General features: G+C 48.3%; 1 protein-coding gene across 1 annotated transcript in view; it reads left to right on the top strand.

Annotated features, from left to right (window-relative positions):
- The window catches only part of ATP8B1 (ATPase phospholipid transporting 8B1), a 116444-nt gene extending 94088 nt beyond the window's left edge, over positions 1 to 22356 (top strand). Inside the window, exons 21-28 of the mRNA XM_056138100.1 lie at positions 2553 to 2685; positions 3863 to 4151; positions 10356 to 10579; positions 13053 to 13136; positions 14906 to 15151; positions 15456 to 15594; positions 18410 to 18540; positions 20096 to 22356. Coding sequence (XP_055994075.1) covers positions 2553 to 2685; positions 3863 to 4151; positions 10356 to 10579; positions 13053 to 13136; positions 14906 to 15151; positions 15456 to 15594; positions 18410 to 18540; positions 20096 to 20320 — 1471 coding nt within the window. The 3' untranslated portion in view covers positions 20321 to 22356. The remainder of the gene's footprint in view (positions 1 to 2552; positions 2686 to 3862; positions 4152 to 10355; positions 10580 to 13052; positions 13137 to 14905; positions 15152 to 15455; positions 15595 to 18409; positions 18541 to 20095) is intronic.
- Positions 22357 to 22903: the final 547 nt, after the last annotated feature.

Raw genomic sequence — 22903 nt, 5'->3', positions numbered from 1 at the left:
GGCACACTTGTCAAAGAGCAATCTGGCCCAGGTGGAGAAACTTGCTCCCAAAGGGGAGGAATAATGGATCTGTGTGTATCATGAGAGCAGACCCAGCGAGAGCCTGAGTCTCCAGCCCACTGTCACCTTGCTTCAGGAAAATCACAAAACTTTCTCTCAATCTCTCTCTCTCTCTCTCTCTCTCTCTCTCTCTCTCTCTCTCTCTCTCTCTCTCACCTCCCCCATCCCAAGCGTTATTTCCTTATTTGTAGCACAGAGAGCTTGGATAAGATAATTTAAGGTCACCTCCCGTGACTCATTTTCCTAGCATATGCATGCATTAAATGTGGACTTCTCGATAACTTATTGATACACGGTGCTGAGAATCCTACAAAAGCAGCTGGAACTTAGTGTGGTGGGAGCCTCTTTCCTCTTCCCTGTTTACATTACACTATTATGTATTATGAGTCACCTGCACTCAGTTGCTTGTGAACATATTTCCCATTGCTTCCTTTAGCTATCTCTGGCAAATTCTGGAACTCCAAGAACATTCTCTGTAGTGGGCTAATTGTGACTGAGAGAGATTCTCCCTCGAGCATGTTATCTCACCTGCTTGTCTCTGTGTCTCTTTGCTTGCTGCCTTTCCTACTCAGGAGTATGTGTTTTCTCTTGAACATGGATTTTTTGTCTTTTGTTCCTCTCACATCTTTGTAAGCAAGTTTTGTTCAATAAAAACTGTCTTGCATCGTAATAACAACAAAAATCACCAGATTAAAAAATGTAGTAAATCACCAGATTAAAAAATGGGTCAACAGGGCTGGAGTGATAGCACAGTGGGTAGGGCGTTTGCCTTGCACACGACTGACCCAGCTTCGATTCCCAGCATCCCATATGGTCCCCTGAGCACCGCCAGGAGTGATTCCTGAGTGCAAAGCCAGGAGTAACACCTCTGCATAGCCAGGTGTGACCCCCCAAAAATTGGGTCAAGGACTTAAACATTCTTCTGAAGAGAGTATACAAGAGACTAATAAGCATATCAGGCCTTAATATCAGCTTCAAAAAGCTAGCATCTCTCATTAAAACCAGTAAACCCGGAATGTACCAAGGGTGGCGAATGATATGGAACAAATTGAAACCCTTGCTGGTAGAAATGTAAAATGCCACAGTTCTGTGGGAAATGGCATGATGATTCCTCAGAAAGAGGAAACATAAAATTATCGGGCTAGAGAGAGGTTGACAGGCTGAGTGCGTGTGCTTGTGAGAGGCCCAGACTGGGTTCCCAGCCCCACGTGGCCCCCAAGCACCAGTGAGCGTGGCCCAAAAAAAAAAAAAGAAAAGAAAAACGAAAGAGGGAGGGATGGAGGGAGGAAGGGAAGGAAGGAAGGAAGGAAGGAAGGAAGGAAGGAAGGAAGGAAGGAAGGAAGGAGGGAGGGAGGGAGGGAAGAGGGAGGGAGGGAGGAAGAAGGGAGGGAGGGAGGGAGGAAGGAAAATCAGGGACTCATATTTGCACACCTGTGTTGACAATAATGCAAAGATGGAAGTGATACAAATACCTGTCACTGGCAGAATAGAGCAGTAAAATGCCATTTGTTCATGCGATGGAACATTACTCACCCATGCTCAACGTGATGGACACGACCCAGTGACCGAGAGCAATCACAAATAGACCAAAAGCGGTCTGATTGTACTTACTGAGTTCTCTAGAGAGGCCAGATTCACAGAACACAGAAAGCAGAGTGGTTGGTGGCTACCGAGGGCTGAGGGTGATGGATGTTGTCATTTATCGGGTATAGGATTTCATGGGGTTTTGGTTTTTGTTTGTCACTATTCTTGCAGGTACTCAGAGGCCAGAGTGACATCTGTGGTGTCTTGGGGGGCTCTGCAGTGCTAGGGATCAAATCTCGGGCCTCAAATATGCAAAGCATGTGTTCTTACCACTTGAACCACATTGCAGGCCTTTTAAAAGATGCAGAAATTCTGAGAATTAGTTATAAGGCAATACTTTTTGCTTGTTTGTTTGTTTGGCAGGGGGAGGGGGACGGGTTGGTGGGGAAGGACACCGTTCTGTGTTCAAGGAACCCTGGGGTAGCAGAGATCAAACCAGGCCTCCCCCATGCAACTTACTTAGTCCACTGAGTTCGCTCTCTCTGGCCCTGCAGTTGATAGAATTAGCACTGCTGCCCCCGGCAACCAGGGATGCTCAACTCTGTGCTGTATTGTTTGTCACTGTAGCACTGTCCTCCAGTTGTCCATCAGTTTGCTGGAGCGGGCCCAGTAACATTGTGAGACTTGTTGTTACTGTGTTTGGCATAGTGAATACATCATGGGGAGCTTGCCAGGTCCTTGCCGGGCTCTCCAAGAGGGGCAGAGGAACCAAACTCCAGTTGGCCGGGTCAGCTACATGCAAGGCAAACACCCTACCGCTGTGCTATCGCTCCAGCCCATGTTTGTCACTGCATTTGCTAAAGAGAATGGGTGTCTACAAGTATGTCACAGTTCATCAGGGATTGATTCTGCTCCTGTCCTTCAAGAACTCACATTTGCTCCCCCTCCCCCCACTGTGCCCCCCACAGTGCCCTGATTCACACGAGGATGGAGAACCAGCGGAACAGAGGTGGAGTTTATGCAAAATTTCTCCCTGCGACGCAAGAACCTTTCTTCCCGCCTGGAGGAAACCGAGCCTTAATCATCACGGGTTCTTGGTTGGTGCGTATCATGTGTCTGTGCCTCTGATGCAGAACAAAGCGGCGCATTGTGAACTGATTTTAGATGGTCCCATGGGACTGCCACCCTAAAAACCCTCTTAGCCCATCAGTGAGCACCCGATTTCCAAAACTTCAGACATAATATTATACTCTAGCGGCCAGAGCTGTAGTCCAGCCGATAGGGTGCTTGCTTGCACACAATCGACCTGGGTTCCAGCCTCAGCATTCTGAACCCATCAGGGCAGATCCCCAAGTGCAGAGCTAGGAGTAAACCCTGATCACTGCAGGGTGTGGCCCCTCCAAAATAAATAATGTGTGCTAATCTGGTTGTAGGTTATGCCTAGCTTTGCTGTGAATTATTTAAATCTTCTTCCTGGTTCATTTCTGTATATCTGAATATCTCTCTCTTTCTCTCTCTCTCTCTCTCTTTTTTTTTTTTTTTTTTTGCTTTTTGGGTCACACCTAGCGATGCTCAGGGGTTACTCCAGGCTCTGCACTCAGGCATCCCTCCTGGCGGTGCTCAGGGGACCATCTGAGATGCTGGGAATCGAGCCCAGGTTGGCTGCGTGCAAGGCAAACACCTTACCTGCTGTGCTATTACCCCAGCCTCTCTCTCTCTCTCTCTCTCTCTGTCTGTCTTTATCTCTCTCTCCCTTTCCCTCTCTTCCTCTCTTCTTTTTCTCCCTTGCTCTGTCCTCTCTCCTCCTCTCTTCTCTCTCCCTCTTTCCCTCCCTCCATCCCTCTCCCTCTTCCTCTCTCCCTTTCTCCCTCTCTTCTCTCTCTCCCTCTCCCTCTCTCTGTCTCACTTTCTTTATTTCTCTCTCTATCTCTCTCACTCTCTCCTTCCTTTTGGGTCACACCCAGGGCTTCCAGCTCTGGGTTCAGAAGTCTCTGCTGGTGGGGCTCAGGAGACCCCATGGAATGCCAGAGCTTAAACCTGGGTAGACCACAGGTGATGCAAGCCCCTGCCCACTATACTATCAACCCACTGGCCACTTGTCTGAATCTTTCTCATAGACTAGGTTGTGCCCTGACCAGCCTTCTCCTCACTGCTTCTGACCAGAGAAGGATGCCATGGCCCAACGGAAGCCTGGGGCCTGGCCCCCTTGGTGCTAAGCATCTCTCTCTCTCTCTCTCTCTCTCTCTCTCTCTCTCTCTCTCTCTCTCTAATTTTACAGAATGAGATTCTGCAGGAGAAGAAGACGAAGAGGAGTAAGATCCTGAAGTTGAAGTTCCCAAGGACGGAGGAGGAGCGGCGCATGCGGACGCAGAGCAAGCGGCGTCTGGAGCTGCGGAAGGAGCAGTGTCAACGTAACTTTGTGGACCTGGCCTGTGAGTGCAGCGCCGTCATCTGCTGCCGCGTCACGCCCAAGCAGAAGGCCATGGTGGTGGACCTGGTGAAGCGCTACAAGAAGGCCATCACGCTGGCCATCGGCGATGGCGCCAACGACGTCAACATGATCAAAAGTGAGTTAGTGCACGTGGAGGGACACAGGAAATCGCAGTGGCTGGGGCTGGGGGGTCCCTCACCCCACTATTCATTGCTTCGCGTTTTCCAATGAAAAGCTCATTTTCCAATGAAAAATTCATTTTTCAATAAATTCTGAGCCTGAAATAGCCTCCAATATGGCAGCGTTGGGAAAGACACGTAAGGAGAGGCTCCTAAAAATCTCAGGACTCGCATGCATGGAGACGTTACTGGTGGCTGCTTGAGTAAATCAATGAACAACAGGAGGACAGTGATACAGTGATAGGGTTTTCCTAAAGTTCAGACTTTACCTGTGCACTCAGCCAGGGGAAAGCCCTGGGGACCACTTATAGGACACTCACAGTGCCCCCAGGACCCGCTCCTCGGCCCAGGAGAGTGGGTGCCCCAGGGAAGCTTGTTCCGGACGGGTGAATCGATCCCTGTCTAGTTCCATCATTTTACACACTTGGGCTTTTCTTTCTCTTTCTCTCCAGCAATTTCTCCTCCCATATTTCTTTTGGATTTAGCGAATTCCTACTATTTAATAGATGTTTGGGGTTTAGGGATTGGTTCAGGGTTTTGTTCGGGTGGTGGGGTGCGTACCGGGTGGTGCTGGCTTGGAGGCTCTTCCTGGCAGTGCTCAGGACATGGGTGCCTGGGAATGGAGTCAGGTTCCTACAAGCAAAGCTCACACTCTGGCCCTTTGGGCCTTCACCCCAGGCCTTGTTTAACTGTTGAGAAAACGTTTTGCTAAGCTTGACATAAATGGATGGATTCCCTCCAGTATTTGAGAATATTATTCCTCCTCACCTAAACACCTATGTCTAGTGCTTGCCTCTTGCCTCCATAGATCTGATGGGCCGTGAGCATGGGGGGAGGTGCTCACATATGAGGTCAGAGTAACACATCAGGTAGCAGAGCAGAGCTTCCCCCCAGGGCCTCTGCACTGCTGGCTGGAGGACTCTCACTCAGGACCCATGAACTGAAAGGATTGAGGTGCCTCATGCAGAAATGCAGTACACTGGTACTAAAGCACCAGGAGCCAAGCCCTTGTCTTGGTCCTTGCTATGTGTCCCCGAGTCACTTCCCATAAGAAAGTTTATCGTGCTGAAAAGGCCCAAACGCATGCAACCTGAGTACTTGTCCCCATCCTACTGCCAACCATTAGGTCACCAGGAGCTCAGGTGCACGCCTCAGTTTTCTCCCTGAAAAAATGGAAACGTTATCCGATGTCACGTCTAGCTTCTGGATAACCATTGCTCGACTCCACATGCCCACACTGGTCTGTGGCAGTGGGTGACTTCCAGGCATTGTATATGACTAAGCTTTAATTTGGCCCCTTTGGTAACTCCTGCGTGTCTTTCTTTTCTTAGAGTCTCTTCCTCCTCCTCCTCCTCATCTCCTCCTCCTTGATACCTGCTAAGAATATTCCAACTTTATCTTCTTCAACACGAGTCTGCTGTGTGATAAGTGTCTTCTCCTCTGATCTGCGTCTGTTGCCACTCTGGTTTGTTCTCACTGCTTTTGCCTGTTTGCACCTCTGGCTCACGGTTCAACCTGTTTTCTTTCTGTAGCCAGCTCTAGTAAATTTCCTTTTGTGTCCCATTAACCTAGCCGTACCCAAAGGGAAAGAAACATGGATTTTTCCTTGTTTAATTGGTTTGGGGGCCACAACCCGCGGTGCTCAAGGGTAACCTGGCTCGGTTCTCAGGGAGATCTCTCCCCAGCCATGCTTGGGAGACCATGTCATTGGTTTGGGGATCAAACCCATCAGATCTCACACATCCTAATCATGTATTTAGCCTTTTAATCTCTCTCCTCTTACGTACACACTATTGTTGTTCTTTTTTTAATTTTTTTTAATAAAGCAAGATAGTTTTTATTGACTGGAACTTAGACGTGAGCGTGGGGAGAAGAAAGGAATATGTGTTCAAGAGAGAACATGAACTTGATAGAGCAAGCAAGCAAAGAGAGACATAGAGCCAAGCAAGCAAATTATGTGTTCGAGGGAGAATAGGGGCTTGAAGAGTAAGCCTGTTGTTGTTCTGTTTTGAGGTGGACTTCTAGATGTTGCGGGGGGAAAGGGGGTTACTTTTTGGGATTTGCCATCTGATCAGGTGACCTGAACTTGCAAAATGGGTATTTATTTCTCTGGGCACAGAGAATGGCAAGAAGTCAACAAAAATAACCTGATTGAGATTGTTTTTTCCTAAATTGTTTGTAGTATTTTGTTCAGCTCCATGGCATGGTAGGTACCTTTTAGGGATATAGCTTAGGAAATATCTATTTGGGACCCAAGTCAGTGAAACTCTGCTGTCTTCTTGGAAGTTAGAAGGTTTGGATTTTGGGTTTTTGTTTTTTTGTTTGTGTTTTGAGGCTTTTTTTTTGAGGGTTTAGGTTTAGGGCCACACCCAGCAATGCTCAGGGCTATGGGCTCAGGGTCACTCCTGGTGGTGTCCAGGAGTTCCAGGAATTGGAACCAGCATGACCTGCTTGCAAGGCAAGTACCTTCACTCATGTTCTGTCTCCCTGGCCCCAGAAATTAGAGGTTTTAATTCGAGCTCTATCAAAGGCATCATCTCTCTTGATTGCCTCAATGCACAGAATTCGTGGATTATGAAAAAGAATGAAATTTAAATGCCCACAAAAAGCTGATCACCTGGTAACTTTCCACGTTTGGCAGGGCAGTCTAAAATAGCACTCACCGACCTCCAGACCCCAGCTGGAGAGAGCTTGGGGACCGCTGGGCTGCTGGGCCATGGCCAGATACCCAGGACGGGTGCCAGGGCACAGACATGGTGCGGCTGAAGGACACGGAGCTGAGGAGGCTAGCGCTGCAGCTGCTAAGTCTGTGCTGGTCCTGCCCAGGTTTCTAGGACTCACAGGGCCACCCTGGCTTCCTCGCAGGCCTGAAGATGCCTCTGAGGTTTGGGGTATGCGTCATCCTTGGTCTAAGACCCTGAGAGTGAGTAAGCAGCCTGAGAGGTGAGAAGGAGGCAGGAGGGCTTGCTAAGGGGTAAGGAAGGACCTAGCTGCTCTTTAGGCATTTGGAACTGCACTGATGCAGGAAACCCAGGCTTGGAGCGGGGGTCTGGGGGCGCGTGGCCGTTTCAGCACACCTGTTCAGTGGCCTGACTGCCTGTGGGCTGGGCTGTGTGTATTGGCCCTAATGCCCCAGATCTGCTCAGAAAGGGGGTGCTGGATGTCAGAGCCTGATCTGGGGTTCGGGGGTTATTCCACAGCATCCACAGATTCTCAGCATCTCCCTCTGTGCCTATTGAGGAAAGAAAGAAGACGGGGCTTTGAGAAAAGAGTTCAGAGACATTGTTGGTCCTCAGAGCAATGTGGATGTTTTGACAGAGGCTCGTCAGTATTGAATATGGCACCATTGCATCTGTTTTTCAGAGCTCTAAGGTGCGATGGGAAACATAGATTGGGACAGGTCACTGCCTTATGCTTGGGATTTGCCAGGTCTTGTGCTCTGCAACCAGGGCAGGAGTTTGGAAGCTGCTTTCATTTGCATGGAAACCCCACTAAGTGGGGTGAATTGGGAGATCTTGGGGCCTAGACAGTCATGGGCTGCGGTTGGCTTCGTATTTTTCCTGAAGTTGCTCTCGGACTTCGTGATTCCTAAGTTATAAATGAAGTTCCTAATTCTTTCAGAGAAAATGTGTTGCTGAGGACTAATGAAAGAATGGGTAAAATTGTGCTGGAGAGAAGGTACAGGGGTAAAGGCATTTGCCTTGCATGGGGTTCAATCCCCCGCATAGCATCTTGCTCCCCAAACATGGCCAGGAGTGACGCCTGAGCACAGAGCCAGGAGTGAACCCTGAGGCTGTGGGTGTGGTCCAGAAACACAAAGTTGTGCTTCCTCTCATTTTTGTCCATATTGTACCCTACCTCCTACACACACACACACGCGCGCGCGCACACGCACGCACACACGCATGCACGCACGCACGCACGCACGCACACACAAAGTATCTTTTTTCTTTAGTTTTTGGGCCATATTCAGCTATATTTATGGCTACTCCAGGGGTTCAGGAGTTACTTCTTGTGGTACTTGGGGGACCCTGTGGTACCAGGACTTGATCCTGGGTCCCCCTGGATGCAAAGCAAGCACTCCGGCCCATTTTGCTGTCTCCCTGGCCCCCAAATTCAGTATCTTAAAGTCTTAGCAGCCATAACTGAATCTTTGTGCAGACTAGGATGAATCTTAGTCATCTAGTCCCTGTCTTACACAAGTGAGGCCCTGGGTTCTAGCCCCACCACCCTCTCCAACAGCACAGTCTTTGAAAATTGAATGGCATCTTAGTTAAAAGTCTTTCAATTACAAGTGTTTGAGAACAATTAATTCCGGCTTAAGGTCTTCAAATATGATCAATTTATACTGAAAAGATGCAAAGCTTTCTCCTCTAGCCCATGAGACCAGTCCTGGGCAAGAGGCTGTCACAGGACCAGTTGCTGCCCAGAAACCCAGCAACCGTCTCTCATCTCTAGACATTCAGGGTGCCAGGGTCCCTAAGGAAGAATCTACTCACCCACACCTCCAGAGTTTACATGTTAGGGGCCAGAGAGAGAGAGAGTACAGTGGGTAGGACACATGCCTTGCACATAACCGACCCATGGTCAATCCCAACACACCCCACACGGCCCCTTAAGCCTCACCAGGAGTGGTCCCTGAGTTGTAAACCTGAGTTTACAACTGAGTTTAAACCTGAGTTGCGTGTAGCCCAAAAGGGGGGGGGTGTAAAATTAAGTTGACATATTAAAATTGTATCCACAAACATAGCCAGATTCAAACTCCAAACACCAGGAGCAGGGGGGCTGGAGTGATAGCACAGCGGGTAAGGCGTTTTCCTTGCACACAGCCGACCCGGTTTCGAATCCCAGCATCCCATATGGTCCCTTGAGCACCACCAGAAGTAACCCCTGAGCACTGCCGGGTGTGACCCAAAAAAAAGACAAACACTAGGAGCAGGACTGGCTGCTCAGGTCGTCCGTACATTGGTGTGAGTTCAGGAAGCAGCAGTCTTAGTCCAGGGGACTGGTCACTGGGCGCACCCAGGCAGGAATAAAGAATTAGGTTCTAGGCTGAGTCTCTAACACCCAGGCCCAGCGGAGCTTCTGCCTTGGAGGGGCTGCAGAAGAACTTCCCATCCTAGGGGCTGGAGTGATAGCACAGTGGGTAGGGCGTTTACCTTGCACGCGGCCAACCAGGTTCGATTCCCAGCATCCCATATGGTCCCCTGAGCACCGCCAGGAGTCATTCCTGAGTGCTGAGCCAGGAGTAACCTCTGTGCATTGCTAGGTGTGACCAAAAAAAAGAAAGAAAGAAAGAAAAGAAAAGAAAAAAAGAACTTCCCATCCCATAAGACTTTGCCATGGTCCGTCAGCTTCCAGGCATCATGAGAAGAGCTGGGAGCCCCTCTGCAGAGATGCCCAAAGAAGAGGCACTTGGATCCAGTTCCCAAAGGCTTCCAAGTGGGGGCAGACAGCAGGGGCTGATTCACAAAGAGAACAATCTGCACAGAAGCCGCACGACCAGGCTTGCCATCAGAACATGGGCAGAGGGGCAGAGCCAGTGCATGCTATCAGCCCAGATCACAGAGCGGCCTGTGGCTGACTCAGCTCTGTCCGGGAAGGCTGGGACACAGAGTACACATGGGTGCCCAGGACTCACCCTGTGGGTGGGAGGGAGAGGTTAGGAGCTGGCAGATCATCCACTTGGAATCCACCACCCACCTGAGAGCCTTTACAGACGTTTACGGAGGCCCAGCCACGTGCAGTCTAGCAACCTGCACCTCTCTGGCTTGGGGCTCCCTGCAGGGGGGCTGGTGAGCGCCATCACTCGTAGCAATCAGCCCGTGGATGTCTCTCTCCTGTTGGTGGTGGTGATGGTGGTTGGTTAGGGAAACACACTCATCATCTTGCTGATGGCCTTCAAAGTGTTGGGCCGGAGTGATAGTACAGCGGTTTGGTCATTTGCTTTGCCCACAACCGACCCAAGTTCGATCCCCAGCATCCCATAGGGTCCCTCCTTGCACAGCCAGGAGTAATTCCAGAGTGCAGAGCCAGGAGTAACCTCTGAATATCCCCAGATATAACCCAAAAATGCCAAAATCAATCAATAAAATTAAAAGTTGTGTATGTATTTTTTTTTTTAAAAAAAAGAGTCTCAGTGTCTTCTCCTTCATCCACAGCTGCCCACATTGGGGTCGGGATCAGCGGGCAGGAGGGCATGCAGGCCGTCATGTCGAGCGACTACTCCTTCGCCCAGTTTCGCTACCTGCAGAGGCTGCTGCTGGTGCACGGGCGCTGGTCCTACATCCGGATGTGCAAGTTCCTCCGCTACTTCTTCTATAAGAACTTTGCCTTCACCCTCGTGCACTTCTGGTACTCCTTCTTCAATGGCTACTCGGCGCAGGTAGGCGGCATGGCCACTAAGCCCATTCTTCTTGGATGAGTAGCGACTCTTCTGGGGCACAGAGAAAACTTGAGGAGCTGGGGCGGGGGAGACGTGCACAAGGGTGCCCCCACGCCCCTTGCTCCCTATTTATAGTTCAGGCTCTCTCGATAGGCACAGTTAGCAGACTTCTCTTCACAGCCATTGTCTGGTCCCTTAAAAATATTTTGTTCAGATCTGAGACATGGGAGGCCGGAGTGATAGTACAGCAGTTGGGCATTTGCCTTGCACATGGTTGACCCAGGTTCAATCCCTGACTTCCCAGATGGTCCCCCGAGCACCACCAGAAGTAATTCCTGAGTACAGAGCCACACCCCTGAGCATCTCCGGGTGTGGCCCAAAAAGACAAAGCCAAAATAAATCAATAAATAAAGACTCATTTCTTCCCTCTGAAGAAGCCTGTGTTCTCTCTAGAACATCTCTCCCTTCCCTCACATTTCTCTACACAAAACTATTTCACTTCAAAAATTAATAGAGAGCAGAGAGATTGAGTTCATGCTGTGTGTGCAGGAAACTCCGGGTTCAATCCCTGGCACCCCTCCCCCCAAACACACACACACACCATGAACTCCCACCTACAGCCAGAAGCCACCTCTGAGCGGAGAGACAGGAGTAGGTCCTGAGCAGTGCTCAGTGTGACCCCCAAAGCAAATATCATGATATAGACATGTTAGAGTCAGGGGAAGCAGCTCAAGGGCCTGGGGCATGTGCTTTGCATGCAGAGGCCCAGGTTCAATTCCAATGGTTCCTGGAGCACCACCAGGAGTGACCCCTGAGCTTCAATCCATGGTGTGACCCCAGAAGTACAAGCAAGCACAACTTTCAGGGTATCAGGGTTGTAGCTCAGTCGTAGAGTGTATGTCTCCCAAACAGAAGGCCCCAGGCTTGATCCCTGGCATGCCCACCCCTCAGAAATTTTATGTTGCGTTTGGAAAGGGAGAATTTCAGGGTAGGAGAGAAAGCTCAAGAGGTCAACTTCAGGGCCAGAGTGATAGCACAGCGGGTAGGGCGTTTACCTTGCACACGGCCGACCCGGGTTCGATTCCCAGCATCCCATATGGTCCCCTGAGCACCGCCAGGAGTAATTCCTGAGTGCATGAGCCAGGAGCAACCCCTGTGCATCACCGGGTGTGACCCCCCCAAAAAAGAGGTCAGCTTCCCACCTTGCACATGGCCACTTTGACCTTGTTTGATTCCCAGCAGCACCAGGGGTCACTCCTGACCTGTACTGGGTAGGACCCCAGAAGCCAAAAAGAGAAAGTGAAATTTGGGGGTTCCATGTTGAGATAGTAGGTCAGGTGCCTAGAATACTTGAGAGCCGGGGTTTGCTCCCCGCAGCCGCCTGGACACCCACCCCCAGGTCTGGGCCGCACCTCTGAGTGCTGGCCCAATCAGGCCTCTCTCCAGCAGGGCCATGCTCCAGCCCACATTGTCGGCGTGGTCCAGAGAGCTGAGTTCCACTGCCATGACCCCTATTGAAAACAAAGGTGGAATTTGTTCCTGGTCGGTTGGGTTTTGTTTATGTGTCTTTGTTTTCACCTCAGGTCAGACTACCAGTAACAGATTGTTCCACGTGGAAAGTAAAAAATTGTTTTGTGCCAAGTTTTAAAGGGATTGTATAAATTGTATAAATTATTGGTGCACATAGCATTATCATAGCATATCATTATCATTTTTTTTTTCTGTTTACCGGGATTTTCACTGTTGAAATGGGAGTTAGGGTGGCATGTCTGTTACAAGGGTGATACAGCAAAATCCATCATTAGTAAAACATTAACCGGAGTCAGTGCCTGGGTTGGTCGAAAGCTCCTTGGCACTCATCTCTCGGGGAATGAATGAACCCAGGCCCTGCGAGTAGGGAGCATGGTGGGTCCTGCTTCCTGTCTCAGTAGAACAGGGTGCAGTGTTGCAGCTGGGTGCGCCCCTTTTCTCTGAAGGCCCCGCACGCCAGGATCTGTGTGTGCCGCCTTGCCTGTCCCTTCCCGATGTTTCTTTCTCGGGGAGCTAGAATGTTGGTACAGTGAGTAGGGCACTTGCCTTGCACACGGCCGATCCAGGTTTGATCACCCGCATCCCATGTGGTTCCCTGAGCCCTGCCAGGAGTGATCCTTAAGCACAGAGCCAGGAGTAAGCCCTGAGCACAGCTGAGAGTGATTCCCTACTTCACTCATACCCAGTTAATCTGTGTCACAGAATGTTGAAATGGAAAAGGCCACCCGTGTAAGATTTACAGAAAGGAAACATGTGGGACAATTGGAAACATTTGTTCATGAGCTAATACCACCCCCATCCCACTCCCCCTCTACCCCCCCACCCCCCCACCTACTCCTCGCCAAAGGCCACCTGTAGGATGAACACCGATGAGCCTTTGACTGGCCAGGGTCGGGGGGGGAGAGGGATGTGGAATGCATCGCTGATGGTGTCTCTCCCGCAGACGGCATACGAGGACTGGTTCATCACTCTGTACAACGTGCTTTACTCCAGCCTGCCCGTGCTCCTCATGGGACTGCTTGACCAGGTAGGCACGCCGTCACTTAGAGTACCCTCTGTGTGTGTTTTTACCTTCAGAGTCAGCTTGTCCCAGGTTCTGTGGTCTGGTGACCCTGTACCTGCTTGACTGTTGGTCTTGGCGTAACAGAGGAGTCAGAAAAAGAAATTCGATCATTTCTGAGACTGAGCGAATTCTCTCGATTAATTTCTTTTTTATTAAAGCATCATGATTGGGGCCAGAGCGATAGTACAATAGGTAGGGCATTTGTCTTGCACGCGGCTGACCCAGGTTCGATCCCCGGCATCCCATATGGTCCCCCATGCACCACCAGGATGATTCCTGAGCCCAGAGCCAGGAATAACCCCTGAGCGTCACTGAGTGTGACCCAAGAAGCTAAAATTTAAAAATATAATAATAATGAAGCACCGTGATTTACAAAGTTGTTCATAACACAGTTGTTTCAAGCATTTAGTGTTCTAACACCACCAGTGTGACCTTCCCTTGACCAGTGTCCCCAGTTCCCCTCCCCCCTTCAGCCTGCCCCTTTAGGCATATAGCAAATTCACTTCATGTGGCTTTCTCCAACAAAACATAAAGACACGGCCAAGAGAATGATCAGAAAATAAATCAGACTGATTAGTTCTTTGACCAAAGTGTTTCTTATCCTCCCTTTGGCATTTGCTTGTTAAAACTTCTGAGCATGGGACCCAGAGGAGGAGTCAAAGAGCCAGTCAACATGCTCTTCACCGTTACCAGCATGGAAACAGCCCTTGAGCTGGGTGTGCCTCTCACCCCTCCCCCAAAAGGAATAGATTATGGGTCAGGCCTGTGTCTCCATGGCAAAGCACTCATTTGCCTTGCATCTATGAGATCCTGAATTTAATTCCAGATACTACAAAGCATGGAAAGGTTTCTGACAGTATAGTATGCCAATAATAACAACACACTCATTGTAAGAGTCAGTTATTTCCACACTTCTTGAAACTTCATATGTCTTGTTTCCCAATTAGTTCACATTCTTTTTAATAGCAAGTTGTTGAAGAAAGTGCTGGAATGAACTTAAGTTTGAATTGACTCATCAGCTTGTAGCTGAAAATATTTTCCAGAAATTAAGAAATTCTACATTCTCTCTGAAGGGCTGAAAAGATAGTGGGTGGGGAGCTTACCTTACATGTGGCCCACCCAGATTCAGCCCCCAGAAGCACATCTGGTTCCCCCAGCCCTGCCAGGAATGACCTCTGAGCAGAGTCAGGAGTAAGCCCTGAGCACGGCCAGGGGTGGTCCCCAAACCAAATCACTGGGCTGGAGAGATAGCACAGCAGGTAGGGCGTTTGCCATGCACACGGCCGACCTGGGTTTGATTTTCAGCATCCCATATGGTCCCCTGAGCACCGCCAGGAGTAACTCTTGAGTGCAGAGCCAGGAGTAACCCCTGTGCATCACCAGGTGTGACCAAAAAAGAAAAAAAAAATCACCACTGTGTCTTCACCACCCCTCCTCCAAACTCTACAGAGCAAAACGAAAAGATCCTCCCAAGTGTTTCTTTGACATGATTATATTTCTGCTTTGGGAAAGAAAGCAAATTAATAAATGATATCTCCCCCCTTCCCCTCCCCAGTGAATAAATCAAACAATGCGTTAGGGTGTGGGGGTTGAAGACAGGACATTATTCAGGATTTATCACCTTGTCCAGTTCTTGCCTCCTGATACGTAGGGGGAGGCGGGGAGAGAGTGACGCCTCACTCTGAGTTCTTTGATGCTGATGCAGGAAAATCACTTTGTGCTTTCCCCTGAAGGATGTAAGCGACAAACTGAGCCTCCGCTTCCCTGGGCTGTATGTAGTGGGCCAGAAAGACTTACTCTTCAACTATCGGAGGTTCTTCGTGAGCTTGATGCATGGAGTTTTAACCTCCATGGGCCTCTTCTTCATCCCCTTTGGAGCTTACCTGCAGACAGTGGGGCAGAATGGAGAGGCCCCGTCCGACTACCAGTCCTTTGCCGTCACCATCGCCTCTGCTCTCATAATCACAGTCAACTTCCAGGTATGTGCCTTTCAGGAACTGTTTTCAGTGTGTGGGGACCTGTATCTCTGCACTGACACCATCATGCATAGTGCCCAGGGCTGTCCCCCACCCCAGTTTCTGCCTGCTAAACTGACCATCACTGTCACCCCTTAACTCAAGCATTTAGTTCCTATCTCTTCGTTTTCATTGTTCCGTATTTGAGGCTAAGCATACCTGAATCGCCGAAGTCTGTTCTCTGAACCTTTGCACCCTTTATTTCTTGCTCACACCCCAAAGTGAGTGGCTCTGATTTGCAGGTTTTGTTTTTCTTGTTTCCCAACAGATTGGCTTGGATACTTCCTATTGGACTTTCGTGAATGCTTTTTCCATTTTTGGAAGCATCGCCCTTTATTTTGGCATCATGTTTGACTTTCATAGTGCCGGAATACACGTTCTTTTTCCATCCGCATTTCAGTTTACAGGTTGGTATTTGCTAAATTCGCAAAGTGTAAAGAAAATGTACAGAAAATCATCAATAGTTTGGATAGGGAAATACTTTCTGGGTCAGTAAAAACACAGGGTATAAATTATGGCCTGTGAAAATTAATTTCCTGGAAATGGAACCATGGTGGCGGGCTGGAAGGGCAATGTGAAGAAAAGAAAGCAAATTAAAATAACTTTACGGGGCTGGAGAGATAGCACAGCGGGTAGGGCGTTTGCCTTGCACGCAGCCGACCCGGGTTCAATTCCCAGCATCCCATATGGTCCCCTGAGCACCGCCAGGAGTAACTCCTTTGTGCAGAGCCAGGAGTAACCCCTGTGCATCGCCAGCTGTGACCCAAAATTCCAAAAAAAAAAATAATAATAACTTTACAAGGGCCGAAGAGATGGTACAGCAGGTAGGGCATTCGCTTTGCACATGCTGACCTGGGTTTGATACCTAGCACCCTTTATGGCCCCCAAACCTGCCAGGAGTGATCTCTGAGTGCAGCGCCAGGAGTAAGCCCTAAGTATTACTGGGTGTAGCCCCCAAAACAAAAACAAAACAAATGAAAACTTGGGGGTTGGAGCGATAGTACAGTGGGTAGGGTGTTTGCCTTACACACAGTCGACCCGGGTTCGATTCCCAGCATCCCATATGGTCCCCCAAGCACCTCCAGGACTACTAATTCCTGAGTGCAAAGCCAGGAGTAACCCCTGAGCATCTCCGGGTGTGATCCAAAAAAGAAAAAAAAAATGAGAACTTTACAAGAGGCTGGAGACATATCTCTAGGAGCAGTGTGCAGGTTTTGCATGCAGGAGGTCTTGGTTAAGTTGCTGGTACCTCACAGTCCCCTGAGCACTGTTGGGAGCCATCTCCGAGCATGGAATTAGGAGTACTCCCAAGCACCAAAACAAAAACAAAATGAACAACCTTACAATAAAATTATGAGGAAATTGAACTAATATGTATACACATATGTACATAGAACAGATATCATGAACTAAAATTTATAAACCATATTTTAAGGCTTGGATTCACAATGAAAAAAAGATTTCTTGTTGATCTTTATGACCACTTCTGGGATTGTAAAAGACAGTTGCCAAGGTAACCCTTTGCTTTGGGGATCAAAGCTCATTTTTTTTTCTTTTCTGATGATTGTGTGTTTATTAGAATTTAATTACTTAGAATATTCCCCACAGATTGTGTTTTTAAAATTCATCCACATTACCGCATAAAAAAAATCATATTTAAAAAAGAAAGTAAAGTAAGTAAAGTAAAGGCCCTCCTGTTGATCATCGATTTGCTCGAGCGGGCCCAGTAACGTCTCCATTGGAGACTTTGTTGTTACTGTGTCTGGCATATCGAATACTCTCGGTAGCTTGCCGGGCTCTCCGAGAGGGGCGGAGGAATCAAACTCGGGTCGGCCATGTTGGCTGCGTGCAAGGCAGGCGTTTGCCTCGCACGCAGCCAACATGGCCGACCCGAGTTCGATTCCTCTGCCCCTCTCGGAGAGCCCGGCAAGGTACCGAGAGTATCTCGCCCGCACGGCAGAGCCTGGCAAGCTCCCCGTGATGTGTTCGATATACCAGACACAGTAAGCGGGAGGAGGACCAAAAAAGAAAGATCATTGTTTTTCTAAGCTTACAGTTTAAATTCAGAAGAACTTGTGATAAGTTTGATGTTTTAAATTGGGTCATGCCTGGGGCTGAAGAAATATGGGTATTAAAGAACATGCCCTGCATGTGGCAGTTCGTCCTAAACATTACATGGTCCCCAGAATACCAAAAGAAGTGGATCCCCCCGCCACCCCCCACCAACCAGTACCAGCACAGAGCTGGGAGTAACCTGAAAACCTAAATAAACAGCATAGTACTGTGCATACCTGATTCCATTATAGAGAATTACTTTCTCTCGCTGACTTGGAGCTGAACTGAAAGGGAAGCATGGCTCAGGAGAGATGGATGTGATTTTCTTAGTCGGTGGGGTGCAAGAGGGCTCACTTGGTGGTGCTCAGGACTTACTCCTGGCTTTGTGCGCAGGGGTCACTCGTAGTGAAGCTCAGGATGCTGTTCCAGGGATGAAATCAGGGTCGTCGTCCATTTGCTAGTCAAACACCTTGTACTATCTCTTGAGGCCTGGATGTGGTTTTAAGCCAGGTGTCACCGTGGCTGGTTCTGTTACCCTGGGCACATGACTTCCCATCTCCACCAATTTCCTTCCATGACAGAGAGGATAACTCAGGGCAGAGAAAGCGCCTGTCTAAAGGCTCATAGCATAGATGATCATGCTAGTTGTCTTTAGTATTTTGGGTTTCAAAACTACAGATTGGTGGCACCAGAATGGATAGGGCATTTACCTTACACACAGCCAAACCAGCTCCGGTCCCTAATATCCCATGTGATCCCCCAAGCCTGCCAGAATAATTCCTGAGTGCAGAACCGGGAGTAACCCCTGCACATCACCTGGAGTCCCAAAGCCCGAAAAAGCAAAAAAGAAAAAAACAAACAAACAAAAAAGCCCAGCAGATTGGATAGTGCTGTTTCTTAAAAATAATTCTTGAGGGGAAATTCATTAGATTGCTTTACTGTTTCTAACCTGTGCCATGTGAACAGACACTTTTTCATTCTTATTTATTTGCTGTAGTCCACTGGTCTCCTGAAGATGGTGCCTTCCTCATCTTAATCTGATGACAGTGTTTCTGCCTGAGTGGTAGTGGGTTGCTTTGGGCTGGACACTAGGGACTCACTCTAGCATATTCACCCTGACCAGCTGGAAGGTAGGTCCCAGTGATTCATTCTCCCTGTCTCCCACAGGCACAGCTTCCAATGCCCTGAGACAGCCGTACATTTGGCTGACCATCATTTTGACGGTCGCAGTATGCCTGTTGCCTGTTATTGCCATCCGCTTCTTGTCCATGACCATCTGGCCATCAGAAAGTAATAAGGTATGGAAAAGACCTTCCTCTCTCTGCATGTGTGACCCTTGCAGCAATCAAACTGTTTCCCAGACGCCGCTTTCCCATACAAGTCTAAACTCGAGGGCAAGTGTGATGGGAACCATTTGCCTGGCCACTTCTCTTGAACTTTATCCCTGTAGAATAATTCCTTTGAGCCTGCCTTACTTATGTTTGCTCACTTTTATTACAAAAGTAAGGCTGGAGCAATAGCACAGCGGTAGGGCATTTGCCTTGCACACAGCCAGCCCAGCCGAGCCGGGTTCGATTCCTCTGCCCCTCTCGGAGAGCCTGGCAAGCTACCAAGAGTATCTCACCTGTGATATATTCAATAGACCAAACACAGTAACAACAAGTCTCAAAAATGGAGATGTTACTGGGCCCGCTTGAGCAAATCAATGAACAACGGGAGGACAGTGTTTGTTTATTACAAAAGCTATCAAACTTCTTCGACCAGGGAGGGGGTGGGGGGCCAGCGCTGTAGCACATGCTTTGCATGAGCCCAGGGTAGGGTGTGATTGATCCCAGGTACTTCTGGGTGTGCCCCCAAAACAAATCAAAAAAATTATCAAACATAAATCAAAAGGGAGAGTTACATAACCAACGCCCCTGTATCATAGCAGCATTTATCCATGTGGGTCAGTTGGGGCATTTGCTGCTATTGTTGTTCATTTCAAGAAACACGCCACCCCTCAGAGCCGGACCCTAATCCTTCATGGAAATGGAAAACTGACTCAGCTGTTCATCAATGGCCTAACCCTTTCTCTTATACCAAGTCCGCTAGCCCTGGGCTCAGTGGATTAAGTCATTGGGCTTCTCTCCCTCTCTTGTCTCTACTTTCTTCATGACTAGCCTCATCTGGAGGCCAGACAATGGCCACCACCTGGCCTGGGGAGATAAATGACAGGTCCCACCAGAGGTTTCCCCTCCCTGGGTGCTCTATCAAAAATTAGGTCACCTTCAGGGCTGGAGTGATAGCACAGCGGGTAGGGCGTTTGCCTTGCACGCAGCTGACCGGGTTCGATTCCCAGCATTTCATATGGTCCCCCGAGCACCGCCAGGAGTCATTCCTGAGTGCATGAGCCAGGAGTGACCCAAAAAGCAAAAAAAAAAAAAAAAAAAAATTAGGTCACCTTCACAATCGGGGCATCAGTCAGCCCATTCCAGGTAACGGCTATACGGAGGACATGGAGGGGGGCCCGATGGATTCACTTTCCATCAGGAGGCAGAGCCGGGCTGCAGGGCTGCCATGAACTTTTCTCTTGCACCTGCATTTGTAACAAAAAAAAAAAAAAAACCTGCATTTGTAAATGCTCGCTGATTTGTGAGCATGCATTGCCGTTGGCGGGAAAATGGGCCTCAATCTCTTGTGGCCTGGTGAATGTGGTGATACAAAAATAAGCCAGGCCCGTGTGGTCCCCTGCCTGCCTCCAGGATGCCCCAGCACCCCACTACCCTCTCCCGGGCCCCAGCCTGGCAAGGTGCAGTTTGCGCTGGGCTCAGCCCGTGTGTTCATTTCTCTCTCTCTCTCTCTCTCTTTCTGCAGATCCAAAAGCACCGCAAGCGTTTAAAAGCCGAGGAACAGTGGAAGCAGCGGCGGCCGGTGTTCCGCAGGGGCGCGTCGTCGCGGCGCTCGGCCTACGCCTTCTCGCACCAGCGCGGCTACGCCGACCTCATCTCCTCGGGCCGCAGCATCCGCAAGAAGCGGTCCCCGCTGGATGCCATCATCGTGGACGGCAACGCCGAGTACCGCCGGACTGCGGAGAGCTGAGCCCCGGGCGTGCGCGCGTGTGCGCCCTGGAAATGTCTATTTTTTTACAAATGACTCTCAGGACACATTTTTTTTTTTGTAATTGCATTTTGTCCCAAGGATGAAGATCAGAATCTTCCTATCAAACTTACTTGGGTGGAGCTGTGAAGCCGTAGCAAAGCCAAGACTGCCTTTCCGAAAGTCCTGTGCATGAACCTCGCTCATTGGGAATCAAAGGGAACGTGTCTGTCCACGTCTCAGTCCAAGAATTTGAAAGCATCTTCTGCTTCAGATTCCACGGGGACCGCATTATGAAAATTGCAATGAGATTGGTTTTCCTGTCTGGAGGCTTCACAGATTTCCCCGAGTTTCCTTTGTTGGTCTGTGTGCCACTTGTTGACAGAGATTTTTTTCTTTTATCATGGTAACGACACAAAATTCAGCAGTATCCACTCAGATTCAGGACTATTCATCAAGTTCATGGACGCTAAATGGCCTCAGAACTTTTGATTTTGTTTTCTAGGCATACCGGGCTGTGCTCAGGGCTTGCTCCTGGCTCTGTGCTCAGGGATCACTCCTAGTAAGGCTGTTTGGGTCCAACCCAGGTCTGCCTTCAACCCGGGACAGTGGGTGCCTTAACCCCACGGCTGTCTCTGGCCACCAGGCTCAGAGCTGATACAGGGCTAAGTGCCCTCCTCCCCCAGCTCCTACTGGTTTAATAACACAATTCAACGAAGGGCAATTACTTCAGATTTCCTGAGTATACCATTTCACCAGGTGAAAATACACTTTACCTACAGTTTACTCTGTTCCTTTCATTATCAAGCTTTTCTTTTCATTGAAAAAAAAAATGATGTGTTTAAATATGCATGGGCTTTTAAAAGTTTTTTTTAAAAAAACTGAGAATATCAGTGATAAATTGCAGAATATTGTGCAAAGCTTTCTTTTGAAAAGCGACCTTTGTGCCTGCCTCTATGTAAAGTATTTTATAAGGGACTTGAATGGCAACCTCACTTTTTTTTTTAAATGCGTGTGTGTCTGGAGATCAAAAGAGGTAGTCGCATTTCTAAATCTCAGTAGCAGTATGTCTTTTTAGAACTGAAGAAAATTCCAGGTTAATTATGGAAACAACAGGTCTTCTGCAGCTGACCTGGGCCTCTGCCCCAGTAAACCCACCAGAAGTTGAAAATATATTCAACACACCTGCCAACTAGACATTAGAGCCTAGCCTGGCTGACCTTTAATGTGCTCGGAACACTTCCATTTGCCTACAGCTGGACAGAGCATAAAACACTAAGCCCGTGTCATGGTCAAGCTGAAGGTCTCGTATCATTGATTTCAATATGGAGCTGAGAGTGAGTACCAGCATGCCCCACTCCTAAGTTTGCAGTACAGTGTCTAAGAAATGCATATTGGTTTCCATTCCATCATGAAGTCCAACGATTATAAGTCAAATCATTGTAAGTCGAGTCGATCTCTCTACTCAGAGCTATGAAAGTCATTTTCCCAAGGGCTTTTCTTGCTGTCTTTCATGTGTTTATTTCCATATGTGAAGATCAATCATGTCCCCGACTGTGTAGGCTGAGAATGTTCATGCTATCTGTCCCTTGGAATTCCTAAGGGGAAATCACACCGTGTATATAGTTCATTTTCTAGTCTGATGAAAGGATGGAGAGCTCTTTAGGGCCCAGGGTGTGACTCAAAAATCCCTGGCACTGCAAAAAAAAAATAAATAAATAAAAAAGAATGTATGGCTCTTCAGTCTATGGAAGTAAATTTCTGAAAGTTTACAACTTTTCTTCATTGTGTAAATAAAAAAGAATTGTGTTTTTTGTTTTTTTAAGTTAGATCGTGTAATTGTCAGCTTCTGCTTTCTGTCCCATTGTGCAAATTGTGGGAAAGGTTGGCGATGCAAATGTGTCAAAACACTTTACACTGTTGGGTGCAATATTAACAATTTAAAAAATGCAAATTGCTTTGAATAAATTATTTCTATATTCTGTAAATCTGAGATTCAATGTATATTTTTGTTTAAAAAAATAAATGCTTTAGTAAAATCTTTGGAAAGTATGTATAATCCTCCTTTAAGACATCTTTGATGTTCACTTAAGTAGGGTTCTTTGCAAGTGGGGTATCGTGGAGAGGAATCTAGGCCTGCAAGGTTGCTAATAGAACTTAAGGAGCCTTGTGTGAGCAATAGTTAGGGCAGGATAAAGGAAGTGTCACCCAAAAAGAAAGAATACACATTCTTCTACTGGTTAAAGAAACTTTGGTACATTTGCACAATGGAGTACTATGTAGCTGTTAGAAAAGATGAAGTTATGAAATTTACATACAAGTGGTACTACATGGAAAGTATCATGTTAAGCGAAATGAGTCAGAAAGAGCAGGATAGACACAGAAAGACTGCATTCATCTGGGGAACATAAAGCAACAAAATGGGAAACTAATACTCAGGAGTGACCGAGATTAGTACCAGGAATTTTGCTCCATGGCTTAGAGGCCAGCCACACATGCTAGGGGAAAAGGGAGCTCAGATAGAGAAGAGAGCACCAAATAAAGGGTGTTGGATCCTCCCAGGATGGAAGAAGCATGCTGAAAGTA

Source organism: Sorex fumeus, unplaced genomic scaffold (genome assembly GCF_029834395.1).
Source record: "Sorex fumeus unplaced genomic scaffold, SorFum_2.1 ptg000128l, whole genome shotgun sequence".
NCBI lineage: Eukaryota > Metazoa > Chordata > Mammalia > Eulipotyphla > Soricidae > Sorex > Sorex fumeus.
This window is presented reverse-complemented; position numbering and strand designations above follow the sequence as displayed.